The sequence below is a fragment of the Antechinus flavipes genome, chromosome 4, assembly GCF_016432865.1.
Source record: "Antechinus flavipes isolate AdamAnt ecotype Samford, QLD, Australia chromosome 4, AdamAnt_v2, whole genome shotgun sequence".
NCBI classification, from domain to species: domain Eukaryota; kingdom Metazoa; phylum Chordata; class Mammalia; order Dasyuromorphia; family Dasyuridae; genus Antechinus; species Antechinus flavipes.
Genome location: NC_067401.1, coordinates 128,365,597 through 128,389,101, shown reverse-complemented (window position 1 = coordinate 128,389,101; position 23,505 = coordinate 128,365,597). Strand labels below are relative to the sequence as shown.

The window sequence follows — 23,505 nt, the reverse complement described above, 5'->3', positions numbered from 1 at the left end:
TATTGAGTAATTGGTTATTTCAAGAATCCATGATTTCATTAATTTGTATGCTCCTTGCATGTGATTCAGGATGATCTTCTATGAAATGATTACTGAACAATTTGGGAGGGTTTGTTCAATTGTTTCAGTCCTGTCTGACTTTTCATGATCCCATTTTGGGTTTTCTTGACAAAGATACTGGAGTGGCTTGCCATTTCCTTGTCCAGTTTATTTTACAGATGAGGAAACTGAGACCAACAGGGTTAAGTGACCTATCCAGGGTCGCACAGCTAATAATTTGCCATTTTCTTCTCTAGCTCATTTTATATATGAGAAAACTGAGGAAAATTGGGATAGATGATTTATTTGCCCAAGGTCACACCACTAGTAAATATTTGAGGCTGAACTTGAACTCAGGTCTTCCTGGCTGTAGACTTGGCACTTTATCCACTGTACAACCCAGTTGCTTTTTGGGAGAGTTACCGTGACTGGAAAATTCATCACCCTGAAGCCAATTCAGTGAATATTCATTAATTCCTTACTACATGCTAAGAGCTGTGCCAGAATTTTAGATTACAAAAACAATAATGAAAATAGTCTCTGTTCTGGAAGAGCTTGTAATCAGGGGTGTGCTGAAGCCAGCTGATTGTTAAATTTTCAATATGAGATTTTATCCCTTGGAAATGGACAAATGCTACAAATCAGAGCTTGATTTGCTATTTTGTTGATTGTTTAGTCCTAAGAAAGTAATAGAAAAATAAAAAAGAAAGTAATGAAGAAAATGTTAATAATGGAAATAAATACATATATTTTCCCCTTGGAAAGTTAGCTTTTAAATATTTGTCATCATAGTCTTGCTTACACTCTATTGGAGAGATACATAGATAGATAAATATAAAATACAAACAAATATATTTTTAAAGTAAATATTATAAATGTATACATATATTTTGAAAGGGAAGTACTAATGGGGGATCACAAAAAGCTTTATGTAGGAGGTGGTACTTGAGCTGTTTTTTGAATGGACCTTGGGAACATTTTAGGCCTGGAGAGAAATAAATATCTAAATAACATCTACTATGTTCCAGGATCTGTGTTAAGAGCTTTTTATAAATATATTTCATTTGATTTTTACAACAGCTCTGAAAAGTAGATGATATTATTATCCCCTTTTTACAGTTGAATAAACAGAGGCAAATAAAAGTTAAGTGAGTTGTCTAGGGGTCACATAACTAATTAAGTGTCTGAGGCATTATTTGAACTCAAGTTTCCTTATTTGTAAAAGGAGCTGGAGAAGCAATTTGCAAACCACTCCAGTATATTTGCCAAGAAAATCTCATGAAGAATTAGATATGACTGAGCAATATCTTACTTCAAAGTTGCATGGAAAGAATAAGAAATAAAAGGGAAGTTTAACATTTAGGTAGGAAAAAAGGTTTCTTACATGAATAAGAAAGATTTTATTTAACAGAAGCATAGAAAGAATGAATATCAAGAACAGAGCCTTATTTCAGGTAGACACAGTCTCCTTCATCTCCCTTGGCTTAAAAAAATCTGCCCAGAAGAGTATTTTGACTCAATTGGCAATGGGTTATTATTCTACCTAAGCATCATTTTGGATGGATAGTGAAAGAAGGATAGCTGTTTGGACATTTAGAACTTTAGTGTGATATGACAGCGTTCATATTGATCATTCATATTGAGATTGGAGTACACTGAAACCTTCAATTCTTTTTTAGAAAAATTGCTGCTTATCCTATACTTCTGAGGTAGAAATTTTGAACCCAAGTGCAAAACTTTACATTTATTTCTGAAATTAACTTTATCGCCTTCATTAGATATAACCCAATATTCTGATCTAGAGGTATCAAATACATACATGGCCCATGAACTACATGGGGTCCACAGTACTCCTGAATGTGGCCTGAACCAGATTAAAATGAAATTGGGAAATATTTAACAAGATAAATAAATATACAATAACATTACATTTTAAAACTAATATGAGACCTGCAATGTATGGCTTATTGATACCCATTTTTGAGTTCTGACAGTCATTCAAAATTGTTAGTTATCCCTCCTATGTTTCTGTCATCTGTAAATGGGATAAATATGCCTTCCATGCCTTCATCTGAGTCATTGACAAAAATGTTACTCATCCCAAAATGACTCCATTGGGAGCTAATGCTATGTTGACACATTATTGGCTTTTCAAGTGTGGACATTCAATAAATATTTAGTCCACCTAATTATATTATTGTTTAGTTTCAAACTCCTTTATCTTTTCCACAGAAATAACTTGATACTCTATCAATATTTTGCTGCAACCTAGGTAAGCCAAAGGTGCATCATTATCTTGATTTATTAGTTGAGTGACTCCATCAAAAAAAGGAAATAAGATTAGGTAAGCCAATTTACCAACTAGGCAAACCACAGGTAAGGTGTCCAAACAGCCATTCTTCTTTCACTATCCATCCAAAATGATGCCTAGGTAGTTTTCCCTGTACCTTATCTTTTTAAAATGTAGACTTTAGCATTTCATACCAAACTGATATATTGATAAAGCCAACCTGTCTCTTTGTAAGCACAATTACCTTTTTAGAAAGATGTCTAATTACTTATCCATTCAAGAATTAAATTAGTAATTAATAATTGAAGTCAAAGTCAATAACTTAGTTTCAGAGTTCTTTCCCATCCTCCCCCTTTTTTTGGAATTCGGGGTAACATTTGTCTTTCTTTAATACTTGGACATTCCTTTCATCTTCCTTGATCTTTTAAGATCCCAATATGGCTAGCTAAGGGCATTAAACAAGAAAAGAAAAGAATCTCAAGGCAAAAAATGATCTGAATATGAAAAAGATAGGAAAGGCCAGAATTGCAGAATTTGAGAATAAGAAGAGAACTTATGTAGTCCAACCCATACTCAAAAGGAACCCCTAGTATCACCAACCAAGTATTCTTCTAATCTTTGTTTAAATATCCAGTGAGAGAGAATCCATCCCTTCCTGAAGCAGCCCATTTAATTTTTAGACAGTTCAAGTCATAAAGAATTTTTCCTGACATTAAACCTAAATTTGAGTTCTACCCATTGCTTCTTAGTCTGTCTTGAGGCCCAAAAGAACAAGTCTAATTCTTCTTTCCCTTAAATACAACTAGCAAATCATTTACTCACCTCTATCTCCCTTAACATTTTCCCCCAAACAACACCACAGACCTGCTCACAGAGCCTATCTTCAATCCCATACAGAATTTCCTCTTTTTTTTTTTTTAATTGATCTTTGTACAAGTGAAATGGAAGGGAAATTGTTCCCTCTCCTGAAGCTGTGTTCCCTTTAAGATTATCACTCTGAAACTGTATTCCCTTTTGATCTGTGATCCCTTTTGGAGTCTCAGGCCCTCCTGGGGAAGGCACATCCCCCCCAGATAAGTTATCTTTCCGGGATGGCAGAGCCTTTGATTCAATTAGAAATCCTGGTCAAAAAGCACCCCTTTGAAGTGTTGTTAATTCCAATAGGAGATCTGGGCTAGATACTGATTAGCATCTAAACCTGGGAAGCTGAGTCCTGAAGCCTTAAGACTTCTTTTTAAAGAGCAATTTCTGCACTCACTCCTTGCAGAGGCCCAAGAAGTTTGCTAGGACCCTCTGCCCACTGAGAAGGCATTCTCTTCTCAGTGCTAGCCTCCATTTATCTTGCAGAGGGCCAAGTAGTTTGCTAGGACCCTGTCCACTGGGAAGGCATTCTCTTCCAAGTGCCAGACTCCATTTCCTTAATAAGATTGTACCCTTCTTTACTGCTCTGTTGGGATTTCTGTGCTAGGAGATTTCTCTGCTAGGAACTTTATCTCTCTCTGTCAGGGCCTTGCCACAAAGGAAGTCAGTCTTCCTAGCAAAGGCTGACTTCTCAGTGCCAATAAACTTCTTTTTGCCAGTCTAACTTTTTGGGTTTGCAAATTCTTTTCCAAAGGACCTGAACCGACCAGAAGGGGTTCCCATGATTCTGCCCCGCACTGAACCTCATCACAAGGGCTCAAGACCTTTCACCTTCCTGGTTGTTGCCCTTCTCTGTACACTGACTTATTTACCAATGTTCCTATTTGACTCTGATGCCTTAGAACACTTGATATGTTCCAACAAGGGCAGAGTGCTGAGAGAGTCTTAACTCACCTCCTTATTTATGGAAGTGATGCCTCTTTTAATGTATCATTTAAACGTAAAACTCAATTTATATTCTAATTCACACTTGTTTATACCTTCTTTTACTGTTTTGATATGTGACTCTGTCTCTCTCATTATCATAGGATATCAGATTTGGAAGGTACTGGAAAGGTCTCCTAATCTACTTTCCTTTTCAGTTTTATTTATTGTCTAATGGTTTTCTTACTTTCATTTTTTTTAATCTCTCCTTTGATTTTCAAGATTTCCAATTTGATATTTAATACTTTCCTACTCAGTGAGGAATTCTTTCTAGTGTTCCAGATATGTAACCATCTAGTCTACTGCTAAATAACACCTAATAGTAGGAAATTGATTCTACTTTTTTGACCTAAGCTGAACAAATATTTATTATAGGCTTATTATATGCAAAGGCCAGCTAGGATAAAATGTAAATACCTCTATTAAAATATAAATAAATACCTCTATTTAGTTTTCAAAGCTCTTTCTAACTTGGCTCCAAATTGATGTTTGACTCTAATTATATATTGTTCTCCTAGCAGCCAACAGTTCAGTCAAACTGGCCTTTTCTTTATTTTTCATGCCTGATATTCCATCTCCCATTTCTCAGCTCTGTACCACTTTATTGGCCAAAGCTCATGACTGGAATTGATTCTCTTTTCATGTCGGCTAACTAAAATCTCTTTCTTTAAGTTTCATGAAGCCTTTCTTGATCCTCTTCAACTGTTATTGGTGCCCTCCCTCCAAAATAATCTTGTATTTAAATAATTGTATTTATTCACTTTATATATATTGTTTATATTCATATATGTTGTATCCCTATTAAAATGGAGGATGTAATGTAAGCTCTTTGAGGTTTGACTTGTTTCAGTCTTTGTTTTTGAATAACTAACTCCTAGCATAGTGCCTGTGGTAATTGTTTAATAAATGCTTGCTGGCTGATTCATTGGGAGCCTCCATTGTCTTTTCTCCAGTGTTGTGCTTATCACTCTAATTTAGTCCTTATCAAATCTCACCTAAACTGTTAAAATAGCCCATGTCTCATTTTCCTACAAAATAAACTTCAATGGCTCCATATTGCTTCTTGACTCAAATATACATTTATCTGTATAGAATTTAAAGCCCTTTACAACCTTGCTCTAATGTACTTTTAGAGTGGTCATATATATCACATTGTTTTACTAATCCTCACACAGAACATTTTGTCTCATCTCTTTGTTTTTTCAAAAGCTCTCTCTCATGGATGGAATACATTTCCTCCTAATCTCTTTTTTAAAATTCCTTATTTTCTTCAAAAGTTTGCTGAAGCACTGCTTTCTACATGAAGCCTTTCCTGATTCCTTCCCCTAAAGTTTTTTCACTTTGAATTTATCTTGTATAGCTTTTGTAAATATTTATGTAACTCCAGTTAAAATAATCCCTCTTACAGAGACTTTGGATGCTGTTTCTGTACCTACAAGAAAACACAGAATCTTGGGGACTGACAGTTAACTTTCATCCTTGAAGGAGCATTGTGATTCACTGAGAGATGACTAAGAACTTTTTTCCTGAAGAGATTTGTACAAGAAACTGCTTTTGGAGAATGACACTGAGAGGGACTTGGAGAGTTAACTGTCATCTTGGAAAGAATCTGAAGAGACACTTGGGAGAATTGACTTTAATTGTCATTCAGAGGGGAACTCCATGAGTTTAACTGTCCTTCATGCCTGATGAAAACTAGACAAAGCTAACTCATACTGTGGTGAAGACATTCTGAGAATTCCTGAACAGAATGGAGAGTCTTTAACTGTTATTCTGAATTGAACTAAGCCAAATTTTGTCATTTCTCTCTTTGTAACCTCTCTCAATGTGCCCTTCTCTCTTCTGATACTGCAACTACCTTGATACTAGCTTTCATCATCTCACACATGGACTACTGAAATAGACTGTGGGTTGGTGTCCCTTCTGAGACATCATTACAATATAAACTAGACTTCCTAAACTCAGGTCTGAACATGTCACTTCCAAAATTAACAAACTTGACTAGCTCCCTGTTATGTCTAAAATATAAAATACTTTTTACATTTTAAAACTCTGTGTAACCTGGTCCCTTCTTATCTTTCCACTCTTCTTACATTCTACTTCCTTCCAGTTATACAGCTTCTTTGCTATTCCTTATACAAGACACTCTACTTCCAATCTCATATATTTTCACTCATTATCTTCCACAAAGGGAGTGGTCTCCCTTCTCATTTCCATATCCTGGCTTCTCTGGTTTCCTTCAAATCTCAGCTTATGTCCTCCTGTCTGTGAGAAGACTTTCTTGGTCCCACTTAATCCCTTTGACAACACCTCTAATTTACCCTTATTTGTACATAAGTGCTTACATGTTATCTCCCCTATTAGAATGTGAGCGTGAAGGCAGGGACTGGGTTTTCCCTCTTTCTTTATATCCCTAGCACTTAATAAAGTGCCTAGCATATAGTAAGTGCTTAATAAATGTTTGTATTTGACTTCTGAGGAGAGAAGGAATGTGATTTTTAAAGAAATTTTTTATTTTCAAAACATATGCATTGTTTTCAACACTAACCCTTGCAAAACCTTGTTACAAGTTTTTTCTCCTTTCTTTACCCCTACTCCCTCTCCTAGATGACAAGTAATCCAAAATATGTTAAACATGTGCAATTCTTCTATACATATTTCCAAGTTATCATGCTGCACAAGAGAAATCAGATCAAAATGGGGGAAAATAATAAAGAAAACAAAATGCAAACAAACAACAACAAAAAGTGAAAACACTCAGTTCCCACAGTTCTCTCTCTGGGTGCAGATGGCTCTCTTCATCAAAAGATCATTGCAACTATCCTGAATCATCTCACTGTTGAAAAGAATCACATTCATTAGGATTGGTCATTGTATAATCTTGCTCTTGCTGTGTTCAGTGTTCTACTTATGTGATTTCTGAAAACTGAGTAAAGGATCATTCTGAGAGTATTTGTTTCAGAGTCAGCTATATTCTAAAGAGAAATGACTTGTTGGATTATAAGAAATTTTGGAGGAAGCAGAAGATGTGGTCATTCATGTGAGAACTCACATCAACAATTTTCTTCTTTTTTCCAGAGCAGAGCTGACTCTGGCTATGATGTTTCTTAGAGTTGATACATTGTTTAAATATTTATCTACATCTTTGTATGATTTATTTTTGTCAATAAATTATATGGGCAATAGCAATAGTGTTTGCCTAAGCCAAGTTTGAATTCCAAGTTTGAGTCTGAAAGAGAAGAGATAGCTTATGGGAAAAGAAATTTCCTCATTTTTTACTGGAGTGGAGACAAAACTAATTAATGAAATTTTTTCATATGAAGTAATTTGGGGGTAGTTTTAGATTAGTGTTCCCAGCTATGTTGTCTTTGAATTCAGTAAGGAAAAACATAATTTATAAGGTAACAATGCAAAAACAGACTGGAGGGTGGAGAAATAGTGTGTATATTCTGAGAGCACCAAACAAGTATTTCTCACACCCTGCATCACATATTTTTTCAAGTAGGATCAATACATGTGAAGATTTATACATGAAGCTGCTACATATGAATAAGTAAAGTCTGCTACACTTATAAACATGTTGCTTCCCCAGTAGAATTTACTCTTTTTGAGGGAGGATAGGAATTCTTTCTTATTTTCTTAACCTAGTACAATGTCTTGCACATAGCAGGTACTTAGTAAATGTGTATTGATTGATAACTTTTTCCTTCTTTCTTTTCTATTTTCATTTTCTTTTTTCCATTTATTAATATATATTATATATATATAAATATAATAATAAATTCCATTTGTTTAAGCCCAGAAATACTTTGACTTGCTTTCTCTTATGGTTCATATTTGAAGCAGACAGGGTTAAGTGACTTGCCCAGGGTCACACATCTAGCAAATATCTTAGATCAGATTTGAATTTAGAAAGATGAGTTTTCCTGATTCCGGGCCTGGTATTCTATCCACAGTGCCACCTAGCTACCCCTACTAGGCCTTAGACTTGTTATTTTTTGTAGTGTTTCTAGAACCTTAACTACAAAGTATTCTGGGTATTTTAGGCATTGCCTCCCTGATAGATTCTGTGAAAGTTCATTGCCTTTAGGGGAAATAATGGAAGACTTATGTAACTTGCTTGGGTAGCATGCTATAGTCAATTTCTCATTAATATTTTACTTTTTTTTTCTCTGAGTATTGCAAAGACCCCCACAAAGCTGCTAATCCTCAGTGGTTTGGTTCTTAATTAATCCATTAATTTTGTGTATAGTTGCATAGAATCATTAATCTCCAAACTTTCTTGTCCCCCCCGTACTTGTCACTCATCATTGATTATATTTCACCAAGGTTATATAAATATTTTGTTTTGTTTAAGCCAACAAATAGATTCATACTGTTCAGGCTTGACTTGGAATCTATGGTGAGTCTCCCTGGATAGGTAACTCTTCTGGCTCAAGGTTGGCATTTGCATTAAGTCTCTTCTCATTTGTAGAGAGAATCATTACTGTGTGCTTCATTTTTACCACCTTGTGTAGCTTCTCAAAGACTGAAGCCAAAAAATCAAGCATCTCTCCTCTCCTAACTTTTTGCCAACTCTATCTCCTTATCTTGGAACAGAGGTATGAATAATGGGTTTCTCCTGTAATAAGGAGACTCTTATGCAAATGCTGACACTGAATTCCAGGTTACAGTTAATAAGCAAACTTATACAGAATTATTTTTTCAAAAGTCTCTAAGACTGAAAATGGTGTCTGAATGTCTTCATATCTCTGAATCTCATGATTCTCATTTTACAGATGAGGAGCCTGACCCTCAGAGTGATCCAGTGATGAGTCTAGGAAGGCACAGTTAGTCAAAAGTGAAGGTGGTACTCCATTACAATGGTACTCCATTGTAATGGAGTACAACTTTTCTGACTTCAAGAAGTCTAACAGCAAAAGAAATAAGCAAAGTATAGGAAGAGTAATGGGTATTGCCAAACTTGAACTGCTTGTGGGTATTTAAGGGGGGATTGTTTAGGACTTTAAATCTGAAATTGTGATGAGTAACTGAATTAACGCTACTATCAAATGCAAAATATCTTTAAAATTTTTTTGATTATAGTATTTTATTTTTCCTAATATGTACAAAAATGGACCTCAACATCCACACCTGCAAAACACATTCCAAACTTCTCTCTTCCTCCTTGAGAGTAAACAATCTTGACATAGGTTAAACATGTACAACTCTTTTAAATATGCTTCCATATTCACCATGCTACACACAAAAAAATCAGATCAAAAGGGAAAAACATGAGAAAGAAAGAAAAAATCCAAACAAACAAGCAACAACAACAAAAAGGTAAAAATGGTGTTTTGATCCACATTCAATTTCTATTAGTTCTCTCAGACTCAGAAAGAAACAGAATTTGAACCCAGATCTTCGAATCCCAGCCAAGATAGATCTTCTTTCTCATATATCTTTCTATATGGGTTTCAGATGAAAATTATCCTCTTTCCACCCTCCTACCAGCCAATCTTTTAGTTAATTATATTAGTATGTGCTACATACCTACTTCTGAGACACCATTACAATATAAAATTTCTATATAAGGCTCTGTGGAAAATAGATATAAGTTTATTTATGTTTTTCTCCAAAGGGCTGGGTTTCAGTGTAGGAGGCCAATTGGTTGCAGCCTATGTCAACTTTATTGTACTATACACTGTTTTCTCCTCTAGGTACTTCTGAGTCTCCAGAGCTATGTTTTGGTTGTCCGGAGGAAAATTTAAGATGGAATATGTAACAGACTGGTCTTGATCATCAATCTGTAGAGAGAAAGGGAATGTGTTTAGATTACTTGTGAAAGGAGAGAACAAGAGAACAAAATTAGAGCAGTGTTTCTCAAGTACTTATGGAACAGGGATGATCAATCCAAGACTTCCACCTATAAGACTTCATTGATCTATTACCAGTTTTCCCCCAGTAGTGCTGGCTTTTTTTTTTTTTTTGAGCTAGATTGCTGATATGGTTGTTCCTCCTTATTTATCATATAACCTCTTCTTTAGCCCTTCTATTCTATTCTTGACTTGTAAGTGGGAGATCATAAAGTATGTACACCCAACTTAGCTGGTTGTCATTAGACCCTTGGCCAAGGCAACTGCTGGATGGATATAATGAGTTGGAGGGGGGGGGGAAAGAGTCAAATAGTACAGATGAGACAGGAGAGGAAATCCACACAATAGAGAGGTTAAAGGCTTTTTACCAATAACACATAGCTAGTGAGGGATTAAAGTAAAAGTAAATTTAGGAATCCCTATTTGAATCAATACCTGTTTCAGGGATAGCAATTCTGCAAAGCTCCTAACTTGAACCTGGCAATCAAAACTTCACTGTTCCTACAGCTGGGCTTTCTGCTCTTCTTTTCTCATCCTTCATCATTATCTCTGCCATGGTATTTTTTGAAAGCCGTCTCCCATATCTTTCCTTTTCCAGCACAGGAACCTATTACTTTCAATTTTCACCACATTCTTTCCCCAACCTACATGCCCTAGAAGAGTTAGAAATATACTCAAAATGAAAAATTCTAAAGTCCCTCACTTAGAAACCATTGAGGGTTTCTTCTGATGACTCAACCTTCATTTGACTTCAAGCTACAATTCTAAAACAATATTAACTAAAGCCTAACTTGGTGTTTCTGTCTTGGGTTATCAGGGAGGCAGTTTGGAGGGAAGTTCCTGCAGAGGTTTGGACTCATAGTAAGGCATCCTAGGTTAGTTTTAAGCTTGATCTCTGATTAACTGTGATGTTGAGGCAAATCATATAACCTTTCTATGTCTGTTTCCTCAGATGTATCATGGGGATAATACCCTATATCCTATACTTCCCTTTGGAAGGAATATCATGTAGAGAAGCAATAAGGTCAGATTAGTCTAGTGGATTTGGGAGCATTTTCTCCATAACTGGATGCTTATCCAGGTCAAAACCACTAACTGTAGGTTTTCCACAGGGCCTCTTTTCTCTCTTTGTATACTATTTCACTGGGTGATCTCATCAGAAACCATGTAATTTATTAGCCGAAAAATGCTGATTTTTCTCAAATCTAAATATTCTTCCCTAACCTCTCTGTTGATCTCCAGTCTCAAACTCTTCAACTTCCTTTTGAATTGAATGTCTAGTAGAAATCATATTAAACTCGACATGTCCTTCCAAGCTTACCTATTACTGTGAGTATACCACCATGATCATCCCAGTTACCTAGGCTTGTGATCCAGTTGTCATCCTTAGCTACTCACTATCTGTGGTCAAGACCTATCAATTTAACTTTTGCAATGTCTCTTAATGTGCAATACCTCTTAAATGTGGTCCTTTTTCTCCTCTGATATAGCCAATCAAAGACTTCATCACTTCATGCTTGGCCTATTACATAAACTTGCTGGTGGGTCTGCCAGCCAATCCCCCAACCCTGCTTCCCCACTCCCTCACTCCAATCCATCCTCCATTTGGCCACCAAAATAATTTTTCCTAAAGTATACATTGCCCATTTCATTTCCCTACTTCATATCACCTCTCTATCACTTCCAGAATAAAATATAAAATCCTCTGTATGGTTATCAAAGCTCTTCATAACCTAGTCCCTCCCTACCTGCTTGCACTTTGCTCCCTGTTTCTGATCCAGAAACACTGGCCTTCTCACTGTTCCACAAACACAGCACTCCATTTCTCACTCTGGATTGTCCTTCATACCTGCTATGCCATCCTTCCTTATCCTATCTACTAGCTTCTCTGGATCTCTTTAAGTCTTATCTAAAGTCTCACATTGTATCAGAAGCCTTTTCTAATACCATCTTAATTCGAGTACTGTCCTTCTGTTTATTTTAACACCTTCCTTTTGCTAATTAATTATAATTCTGTTAATGTTTTCCTTATATTATTGTGAGCTCTTTGAAGGCAGAGATTGTTTTTTAACTCTTTTTTTATATCCCCAGTATTTAGCACAATGCTTGGCACATGAAAGATCCTTAATTAAATTTTTATTGATCGATTGAGTTACATACAGAAGTATAGCTAGACTGCCAATCAGTGTCAATGGCATTGGGTAGAGCCAATTTGGAATTGAAAGATCACTTCCATGATAACTTTAATACTACCTGGAAGAATGTCCCCATCTGGGGACCGGGAATGCCATTATTGTTCTTGCCAAACTAGGAATACAGAAGTGATAGAAGATCATCCCTCTAGTGCAAGAATTCTTGACATTGGAATAATTTTATTTTTTTCCTGATGCAGAAATAATGCTATTAGGGAATTCTGTTCTGGATGTAAGTCATTCTAGGAGTGCTGCTGTTCATATTTTTCTAGCACAGGGAAGACCAATGTGCAGTATTATTCTCTAAATCTTGCCCCTTGATGACATGATAAATGATATCATGAACTCCCAGAGGTTTCATCTTCCTAAAATTTTTACCCATGAATCAGGGTATTTAAAAAATGTCTTTATTTCTCTCTAAAATTTACACTGTTTTGATAGACCTTAAGCTGAACTTGAATAAAAAGTCAGAGATCAAAGTGAATCTAGATTAAAAAAAAAAAAGACAAAAACTTAACAACCAAAAAAGCCCCAAAACATAGAAACATTGACAATCCCTGATTAGGACCAAGTATTGACATTTTTAACCCATGGGCAGGACTGTATTTCTGAGCTACTCCCACCTTTTCTCACTGATACTATAACAATCCAAAATCCCAGTCAGTGTTCTCAAAACACAGATATCAAACCCATTAAGGGACTATGTGTGTGGCAGAAATCCATAAATTTTATGTTTTTTCCCCATCCTGTGTTGGCCATACCAAAAGCTGTTGACTCCATTCTATGACATCAAACATACTCAGGTTTTGTGGATATTGCCTTTCCCAATATACCTTTAAATTCCTTAGTATGGGAATGGGAGGCATTGTAAGGAGGACTGGGGATGTATGTACAGAGAGGAAGACTTCAGTACTTACCACAGTGCTGTGTTCTATATCTGGGTTGCTTTGGATAAGTGGATCCTGATTTGAGGGTCTCTCCTGCAGCTTCAGATTCTTGTAACAAAGTTCATTAATGGGCTGCATGGGAACAATACACAGGGACATGTCAGCACATTGGACAGAACCATGTCAATAACTAACCATATCCAGGATTCTCACTGAGGATTATCTATCTCCCTTCCTGGCTGATCCAGTTCTCTCTGCCTGCTGACTCTTCCTCTGAATGTCCTATACATCTTCCCAAAGCCTTTATATCCTGCCTCTAAATTCATTCCAGTTTTCTGACCAGGAAAAAGCCTAGTTAAATTGTTATACTTTATCTGCAATGCTCTTAGAGAAAGGTGATAACTTGAGCCCCTGAGCACAATGCCTTCAGTTTTGAATTGTAAATTATTGCCACACCTTTGTTACACACTGGGATAGAGACTAGGGCTATGATTGCTTTAATATAATGATCTTTCTTTATTGTGTAAACACAGTGTCTTAGAGATGCTCAGGGCCCTGAAAGGTTAGCTTGCCTAAGAGCACCCAGCCAGTATAAGTCAAGTACTCTTGACTGAGGCCAGCCCCCTAACTCCCATACCATATCACCTCTCTACAAGAATGGATCAAAATAAAGGAAGATTCCATTGTGCCATGGGACATTAAATAACTGCATTCTTTACTTCTATGCTCATCAGGGAATGGAGTGGGGTGGTGGTGGAGGGGGTGAAGGGATGGGGGGGACGGGGGGTGGTGGTGGTGGTGGGGAGAATCTCAATTTCCCTCAGACTATTGCTTCTCTTACCTGACCAGAGTCCAGGAACACTTTGGATTTCTCACGAGCTAAAAAAGGAAAAAGAATGATTAGGAGTCATAGAGTCATTTCCAAGACCACAGAGAATAGTTAGCGTGGAAGATGCATAAGCTGAGTTAGGATGATGGATGTTGGAGGAGAAAGAGAGAACATTCAGTGTCTTTTTTATGTAACAATTCTATTCTCCTCAGGACCAATATTAAAGATTTTAAAGCCCAAGAGAGCACAATCTTGTTCAGAGTCAATTAGCCTGGCCCACAGAATAAAGATGAGTTTAGAAGCAGAGACATTATCTAAAAGGGGAAGCAGGACTGAGTGGGGGAAAAAAAAAACAAGGGAAATTTACCCTTGAAGAAACATGACCATTTCTTGTTTTGTTTTCCATCCAAAATTTTGCAATGTTTCACTTGGGGGTGTCTCCTGGGTCTTAACTTCAGGGCCTGAGCAATGCATACTATATTCTTTTCCTTCTTTGAAAACCTGACTCTTAGCCACTGTTCATGTTAAAAACAAAGATCTGATTAAAGATCATAGAGGACCCTACTTGATTCCTCATATTTCTAGTCAAGCTTATGCCCTATAACCCACTCTCCACTCCTACCACTGAGCAGAATGAGCTGGTCTTGGGTTGAGGGTGGGATTTACTGAATTGTTTGGACTGACTAGACCTGGGCAGGGTGTCTAGTCAGGCTTCCTGGAAGAGATGGATTCCTAATTTAATTTTTACATGAGCAGCTTTACTGAGATCTGATTTTTCAAAACAAGGAGAAATGAGACCATTGGGGCTTTAGAGAAAAGTGTCCAGGCTATTCAGTGCCCTAAAATAAAGTAGAAATATCTCTATGTAATATATTAATAGTGAAGTTGTAGAAAAATGATAGTCTAGCTATCAAATAAAGAAATAATTCTTCTTTAATCTGAGAACCAGATTACTGAAAACGGACTACTATCTTCCCCAAAGGCCAAAAATACACAGTGGGTAACTGGAACATGTGAACAATGCTGCTGTATTTGAAAGTAAGAGCAGACAGGAAATTACCCATGTGAAGAGTAGTGAAGATCTATTTCTATACTTCTCTGAATATAAGTACTCCTGTTCTAACTCCCCATGGCTTTTGTTTCGAGTTTTTCTTTTTGGAGAGCCTAAGAAGTGGAGAGGGGCTATGGTTAAAGCTTCCACCTTACCCTGAGCCATTAATATACAGAGAAGCCCAGATGAGCTTAGGTAGTTTACTAGGATATACATCCTAAGGAAAGAAGGAGGAGAGAGAGAAAGTCCTGTTGGAACAGAGAGGGAAAGATAAACTAGATCTAGAAAGCAATTTGAAAAAAGTTATAAAACGGCAGGAGCTTTGACCTAATGATAGCATTACTTGTCCTGTAAAGCAAAGCTACCAAAGAAGGAGGAAAAGATCATATGCATAGAAAAATATTTATATCACCTTGTTTTGTGGAGACGAACTAGAAACCAGAATCTAAGCCAAATAATTGAGTATTGAATGAATTAATTATGGTATATGAATGTAATGGAATACTATTGATCAATGAGAAATGATAGAGGGGATATTTTGTGTGAACTAGGTAGATTTGTATTAATTGATCTTTAGGTTTAAGATTTTAACCAATTATGATTTTAGAATACTGGTAATAAAGAATGCTACCTCATGACAGCAAGGTAATGTAACTAATTGACACACATTTCTGGACATAAGCAATAGGAACAGTTTTTTTATGTTTGACTATACATATTTATTAAAATTTTTTTTTCTAATGGATGAGGGGGAGGAACTAAGAAACAAAAATACTAGTTAATTGAAAAAATTAACAAAACTAGGAAAAAAATACATGTTTTAGGGTGATACACAAACCTTTCTTCTGTCTCATTTTCCAAGTCAAACACAAAGCTCCCACCAATAAAATAATTAAAAGACTCAGGATCAAGAGCAGTACTCCAGCCTTGTCAAAAACACCAGATCTGCAGAAAGAAAGAAAATCCAAAATAGTTGATGATCTAATCCCTTTCTTTATCCTTCCTACTTTCATGTTGAGATACACATGCCATGTCCTATCTGCAGTTGGAAAATTGACCTGCCAAAGATGGACTGATGATCAACACTTAGAGAATGATGCAAGTCCACTTTCAATTACTTGAACACAATACTCTATATCCCTTCTTTATACCTAAGCATTGGCTTCCCCCATTTTTGAAGTATTCTACCTTCTCACCTCTGCCTCTGGACATCCCTTGGATTTTTCCAAGATTTAGTTCAAATAGTCCCTTCTATAAGAGCTTTCTCATGGTTCCCTCTTCTCCCATTACTCCCATTACCTTCCTTTTACTCTGTATCTTATTTACCCAATTATTTACATGCTGTGTCCTGCATTTAAGTGTAAACACCTGAAGAACAATGACTACTTTTTTATTTTATTTTATTTTATTTTAAATTTTTATTTAATAATTACTTTATATTGACAGAATCCATGCCAGGGTAATTTTTTTTTTTACAACATTATCCTTTGCACTCGTTTCTGTTCCAATTTTTTCCCCCTCCCTCCCTCCACCCCCTCCCCTAGATAGCAAGCAGTCCTTTATATGTTGGATATATTGCAGTATATCCTAGATACAATATATGTTTGCAGAACCGAACAGTTCTCTTGTTGCATAGGGAGAATTGGATTCAGAAGGTATAAATAACCCGGGAAGAAAAACAAAAATGCAGATAGTTCACATTCGTTTCCCAGTGTTCTTTCTTTGGGTGTAGCTGCTTTTGTCCGTCATTTATCAATTGAAACTCAGTTAGGTCTCTTTGAATGACTACTTTTTAAAAAATATTTTTGTCTTTGTATTTTTAGCCTTTAGCACAATGTCTGGTGTAAGTACTTAACAATTCTCATTGATTGATTGATTGATTGAGGCACAAAACCATAAAATGTCAGAGGTAGAAGGGATCTTAAAGACCTCTTACTTGGACTTTAATTTAAATTTACTCAATTTGAAGAAAAAATAAACCAAGCCTTAGATTCTTAGATCACATAGCTATACAGTGGCAAAGCTTGGGTGAAAGCCTGTTCTCTTAGGCCTCAGTTCAACAATCTCTCCACTACATGTCCCAATGTGGAGGGTACATTTATGTTCAGAACTGGGTAAATAAGATACAGAGTAAAAGGAAGGTAATGGGAGTAATGGGAGAAGAGGGAACCATGAGAAAGCTCTTATAGAAGGGACTATTTGAACTAAATCTTGGAAAAATCCAAGGGATGTCCAGAGGCAGAGGTGAGAAGGTAGAATACTTCAAAAATGGGGGAAGCCAATGCTTAGGTACAAAGAAGGGATATAGAGTATTATGTTCAAGTAATTGAAAGTGGACTTGCATCTCTGCAACATTGAGTGTGAAGGGATAAAATATGAAGACATTGGAAAGACATCACAAGGTCCAGGTGCCAAACTGAACACTTAATACTTGATTCTCAAGGTAATATGGAGCCATGCTAGCTACCTGAGCAAGGAAATGACATGATCAAAACTACATTATAGGAAAAAATACCTTGGCATTTTTGGGAGGATGAATTGGAGAGGGAATCCAGGAATCTAATTAGACAAAGAGCAACTAGAAGACTATTATAGTAGTCCAGGTGAGAGGTGCTAAAGTCCAACAAGGCTGTGTGAATGAAGAGAAGGGAAAGTATGCAAGAAATTTTGTGGAGGCAGAAATGACAAGATTTGACAATTGCTTATATGTGTGGTGTAAGAGAATAAAGAGTCAAGTAAGATAGATGTCAAGTTTGCAAACCTAGGGGACTGAGAGGAGAGTGTCTTTAATAATAATAGGGGAATTCAGAAGAGTGGATGATTTGGGGGAGAGATAATGAATTTATTCTTACCTTGGGAGTTGCATAATGTCATTAATCTCTTTTGAAGTCTTCTCTCCACCTATTTCATTTTTGCTCGTTATTTTGTTTGTTGGTGATGTGGTTGAATATCTATTTGGGACCACCGTAGATTCTAGAAAAAGGAAAATTCAAATCAAATCCAAGACTTTATCCCTTTGTCTTTTATTATGAGAAGACTTTTATATTTCCATTTTATATAGCGTTTGTGATTCATGATAACAACCAGACAAATGACTGTGGGGGATGAGACCTGCTGGAGCAGGAGGGACACTCATTTGCCAAGCCCCACAAATAAATATGTCTAGATCATGGTTCTTAATCAGGGTTCTATGACTTAATTCTAAAGAATTATTTTGATAGCTATATTTAAAATGATATAATCCTGTGAATTTTATTTTATACATTTAAAAACATTACTAAGAAGGGACCCACAGTCTTTATCAGACAGCCAAAGAGTTCCAGGACACAAAAAAGATTAAGAACTGCTGGCTAGATACAAGTAAAAGACCACTTAGATAAATCTTAATGTTCTATATCCTTGTATTTTTAAATCTTTGCCTGATGGGTTGAAGATTAAAGGGCTTATACAGAGAGCCCTCACTTGAATGATGGGTTACTTAGGGGGGAGAAGCTGGAAGTTATGGTAGGGAAGAAGTCAATACAGTGTTTTCAGAGAAGCCTTGAAGGTGGTTGGAATGATCTCTCTGTCTGGCAGGTATCACTCATGGTGCAATGGCCAGTGACATAGGCTTTTAAAGAAGTCTCAATAATCTTTCCCTTTGTTACTTCATTACAATATGATCCAATGTGACCATTGGAAAGAGCAGTAGGAATCCTGAGTTTGAATCTTGCTTCTGATGCTTATTAGCTGTGGTGATGATCTAGAGCAAGAAACTTAACCGCATTAAAACTCAGCTTCCTCACTTGTAAATGGGGATAATGATACTTATACAACTAAGTACTGCATTAAATAACACTTGGGGAGACCCTGAAAATGATAAAGCTCTAAGGAGATGTCAGAATTGTGTACAGTTACAAGAATAGAAGATTTAACACCTTGTACAGGAGGTGGCTAGATCCTGGGGTTTGCAGAGAGGTTGGGGTTTGGTTTGGGATTTCTTGGAGATAAAAAACCAGGACAAGAGCTGGAGTTAGGAAACAGTCCTTAATTCTTAGTTATAATTAGGCTACAGGCCACAGTAGAGATCACATTCCCTTCCCCCTTCTCCCTGGCCAAGGGGATCATCAGGCTTTTGGGATGGATGTGGGTTCTCATTCAGTTCCAGGGGATCCACAGGCCACTTGTGGGTTAATTTCCTAACTCAGTTCATGTCTATGAGGGAATAGAGAATGAAACTAGAGGACTTAGTCATTCCAATGTAGCGAATACACTGAAGATATGGATCTCATTGATAATGACCTTGGGAACTTTGGGACTCATACCCAACTTACATTAAACAGGCACAAATCTATACCCAAGCACTCACATTCATTATGATGAAATCCATCAATTAATTATGGACTGATTTTACTATTATAATTGTAGGGGTAGGATATGGGGGATAACTCTTGCTTCCATAAGCCCTGGATACTGGGAGAAGTATTTCTCTTACCTGGAGAAACAATTATAGTAACTGAGAACGTGGAATCCAATAACGGTTTGTCAATCGCACAATAATATTCTCCTGCATCAGCTTCAGTGATGTTTTTAATAGTGATTGTGAATGTCAGATTTTCACGATTGTCTCTGATGAAAACTCTTGATTCTTGATTATTATTACAGAGGAAATAAAATGAGCTTTTGCACCAGTATTTATGTTTAGTCTTGTATTGTTCTTCATAGGAACACTGCACCATCAAGGATTTTCCTACAATGCCAGTCACCTCACTGGGGCCAGACAGAGATAAACAATCTGGAAAACACAAACCCAAATTGTCATATCATGTACAAGGTTTAAAACAAAGTGGATGGTATTTCATAAGTTTGTTTCCCCTTAAAAGCTTCATCAGAAATCATCAACCTAAGATATCAGCATGAAGCAGAAGTCAGGGATACACTGGACATTGTTATCAGATTCAGAGACAGGACCAGATAATCTTGTCAAGGTCTGGGAGCTGAAGGTTAGAGTTTCTGTTCTTGTTTCTTTTTTCTTTCCCAAGAGAAAGCAAAAGTTCCTTCAGAACTCCCTCCAGGAGAGGTGTTAGACACTACAATGCAGTGACTATACTTTGTGACTTCATATTGGAAGCTGTCTTTAGGGAGCTAGGAGATAAGATGATAAATTGGATAGAACATAAGACTAAAAAACAAGAAATCTGGGTTCTAGTCTTAATTGTGCCACTTTGACTTTGTAGAGTCACTATTTACTCCCCCCCGCCATTTAGTTTCCTTATCTATAAAAGAAAATGTTTTCAATAGAGTACTTTTGGCCCCAATATCTGTTGTACCTGGGGCACCCCTCTTTACCACATGGAATGTTCAAAAATATTTTTGATAAAGGTCATTCTGCACACTACTCAAAACCATTTTTTCTCTAATTAACTAGAGAGTAATCTGTTCAAAGCAAAGGCTCTTAATGAACTAACATAGTAAGAAAAGTTATAATAAAACATCTCCATTTGCTCTCCTTCCCATTATGAAGCTAGAGCATATTGTCCCATAAATGCACACTATCATTATAGAGAATGGTCACAACTAGGGATCAAATATGAAGGTTGCATACTTAGAACACCAATGTAAGGATATCCACACGGAGGGGCAATTCAAACCCTCCACCCTGTAAGACCAAAGATGCAAAGTGATGTCATTTAACTACTGTGGTTGGCTTGATCCCCATTGGTTGGATTATCTCCATGCTTCCAATTTCCATTATCTCATAGTGATTACTGATGTTGACTCTTAGTGACTGCTTGGCAGTTAATCTCAGTTGATTATGGTTTCATGATGACTTCTGGGCACAGTAATCATTGTGGTGTAATTCAATTGGTCTGTTACTCTATTGAGATGGTTATGTGATGCAATAGATAGAATAATGGATCTGGAGTCAAGAAGACCTGAATTCAAACCTGACCTTAGATATTTGCTGTGCAATCCTGACCAAGTCTCTTGGTCTCTGATTACCTCATTTTCCTCAGCTGTAAATGGAGATCATGATAGCACGTACTCTTCAAGATTGTTGTGAAGATCTAAAGAGAAAATGCTTAGCATAGTGTCTGGCACATAGCAGATACTTAATCAGTGTTCGTTTTCTTGGAAAGAAGTTTGGCAGAAATTTGTCATAGACCAGCATCTCAAATTGTATATCAAAAAAAATTAGTATATGATTTAGATTTAGAGAGTAATATTATAAGCAAATTATGGAAGCATGGAAAAATTTGTCTGTAAAATCTATGGCTAAAGGAAGCATTTATGAACAAAAAGATAGAAAGAACTATGGGAGGTATAATGAATAATCTTGACTACATGAATTTAAAAGGTTTTGAACGAAACCAATACAGACAAAATAAGAAAAGAAAAAAAAAAGAAAATGGGGGTAAATTGAAGTAATTCTTTGAAAAAAGCCTCATTTCCTCAAATATGGAGAGAACTGAGAATATGAGTGATTCACTGATTTATAAATGATCAAAGGATATCAACAGTCAATTTTCAGAAGAAATATAAGGTATCAATAGTTAAATAAAATGCTCTAAATTACTATTTTACATATGCAAATTAAAACAATTCTGAAATAGCATCTCACATTTATCAGATTGGTTAACAGAACAGAAAAAGAAAATGACAAATCCTGGAGGGGATGTGGAAAAATGGGTACAGTTATGCATTATTGGTAGAGCTGCTTATAATGTTTGGGCTAGCTTTCTGTCATAGTCTGACCCAGTCTCAGTCTTAAACCAGTCTCCTTCAGCAGTCTGAACCAGTCTCCCCCAACAGTTTGAATCTGACTTCCTCCTGACTGCCTGTCCCCAGTTCTTATATATCCTATTACAATTACATCATTTCATTATACTGAGTATATGCCAGAGTGATTATATCATTATATACTAGATATATGTGAACTAGAATTACTCTAGCATTATCTCGGCAATTCCACTGAGTTAACACCTTGTTTCAAGTTTTCTTGTTTCAAGTGTACTTGGCTCTTACAGTTGCTCACTAGTCTAATCACTTGGGAGAACAGTTTGGATCTATGTCCTATGAACTATAAAATTATGCATTACTTTTGATTCAGTAATACCACTGCTAGGTCTGTATCCCAAAGAGATGAAAGAAAAAGGGAAAGGGCATAATTCCTCAAATATTTATGCCAGTAATTTTTGTGGTGGGCAAAGAATTAGAAGTTGAAGGGATGCCTATAAATTGTGGAATGACTAGACAAGTTGTATTATATAATGATGATGGAATGCTATTGTGCTATAAAGAATGAGGGGGTGGTTTCAGAAAATCTGAGAAAACTTATATCAACTGATGCAAAGTGAAGTGAGTATAACTAGGAGAACATTTGTACATAGTAACAATAATATTGTAATGATGATTTATTGTTAAATGGTCAACTTTTGGTCAATAAAATGATCCAAGACAATTCCAAATGACTCAGATGAAAAATATTATTTACAACCAGAGAGAGAGCACTGATGAATTATTGTTTGATCAAATTTAAAATTTATTTATTTATTTATAACTTTTTTTTTTTGAGTTTCAAATTCTTTCCCTTCCCCATCTATTTATTGAGAAGGTAAACAACATGATAGGACTTACGAACTCTGAGTGTGCATTGAAGCATATTTTTTCACTTAATGTTTTTTTATTCTTTTTTACAATAAGGCTAATAGGAAAATATATTTTATACCACTTCACATGTATAATTATTATTATATTATGTGTCTTCTCAAAGAGAGGGTGGGGACTAGATCAAGCAAGAGAATTTGGAATTTGAAATTTTATAAAAATAATGTTAAAATAAAATATAACTATATTTAACATGCTTGTTTTCTTTCTTCCATTCTTTCTGTTTCTTCTCTTCTCTCAAGAACAGCTAATATTGACTTGCAGCTAAGACACATAGAACTTTTCTTACTATGATATTTCAGATTGCTTTCAACAAATTATGTTCTCTAGCTGATTAATAAATGGTAGAGGTAATTCTGTTTATATTTAAGAAAGAAGTTCATGGATATTATTTTTGAACACCTAACCTCTACTGTGAATAATGAAAAAGTCTGAGCTCTCTTGGCAATGTGATCCTCAAATCTAAACTTTGAACAAGAAAAGGGAGATTTCCTAGGTGGTACTAGATTTGGGAGCTACCAAATGGATAATCTCAAGATTCAAAGTTTCCGAGTTTGAATACTGATGTATCAGTTTCCTGGGGAAGACTGCCTCTACACCATGCATCTTGAAAAAGGAAGAATATTGGTGATAGAAGACTGCCCTATAATTAAAGGACTAAAGTAATGCCCTCTCTTTATCTCTCTCTGTCTCTGTCTGTCTCTGTCTCTCAGTCTTTCTGTCTCTCTTTCTCTGTCTCTGTCTTTTTCTTTGTGTGTGTGTGTGTGGTAATGGTGGCGGTAGAAGTGGAAGTAGGAGTGGGTGGGAAAGGAGAAGGAAGAGATTTGAATTTTACCAACCCTGCTATTGCTGTGATTTATTCAAATAGTA

The 23,505-nt window shown here is 36.2% G+C and overlaps 1 protein-coding gene across 1 annotated transcript in view; it reads right to left on the bottom strand.

Moving 5' to 3' along the window:
* Positions 1-9,244: 9,244 nt before the first annotated feature.
* Positions 9,245-23,505, bottom strand: part of LOC127560038 (CMRF35-like molecule 8) — a 19,531-nt gene continuing 5,270 nt past the window's right edge. Inside the window, exons 2-7 of the mRNA XM_051994266.1 lie at positions 19,463-19,762; positions 17,841-17,961; positions 15,827-15,933; positions 13,950-13,987; positions 13,139-13,240; positions 9,245-9,960 (exon numbers count right to left, since the gene is read on the bottom strand). Coding sequence (XP_051850226.1) covers positions 9,832-9,960; positions 13,139-13,240; positions 13,950-13,987; positions 15,827-15,933; positions 17,841-17,961; positions 19,463-19,762 — 797 coding nt within the window. The 3' untranslated portion in view covers positions 9,245-9,831. The remainder of the gene's footprint in view (positions 9,961-13,138; positions 13,241-13,949; positions 13,988-15,826; positions 15,934-17,840; positions 17,962-19,462; positions 19,763-23,505) is intronic.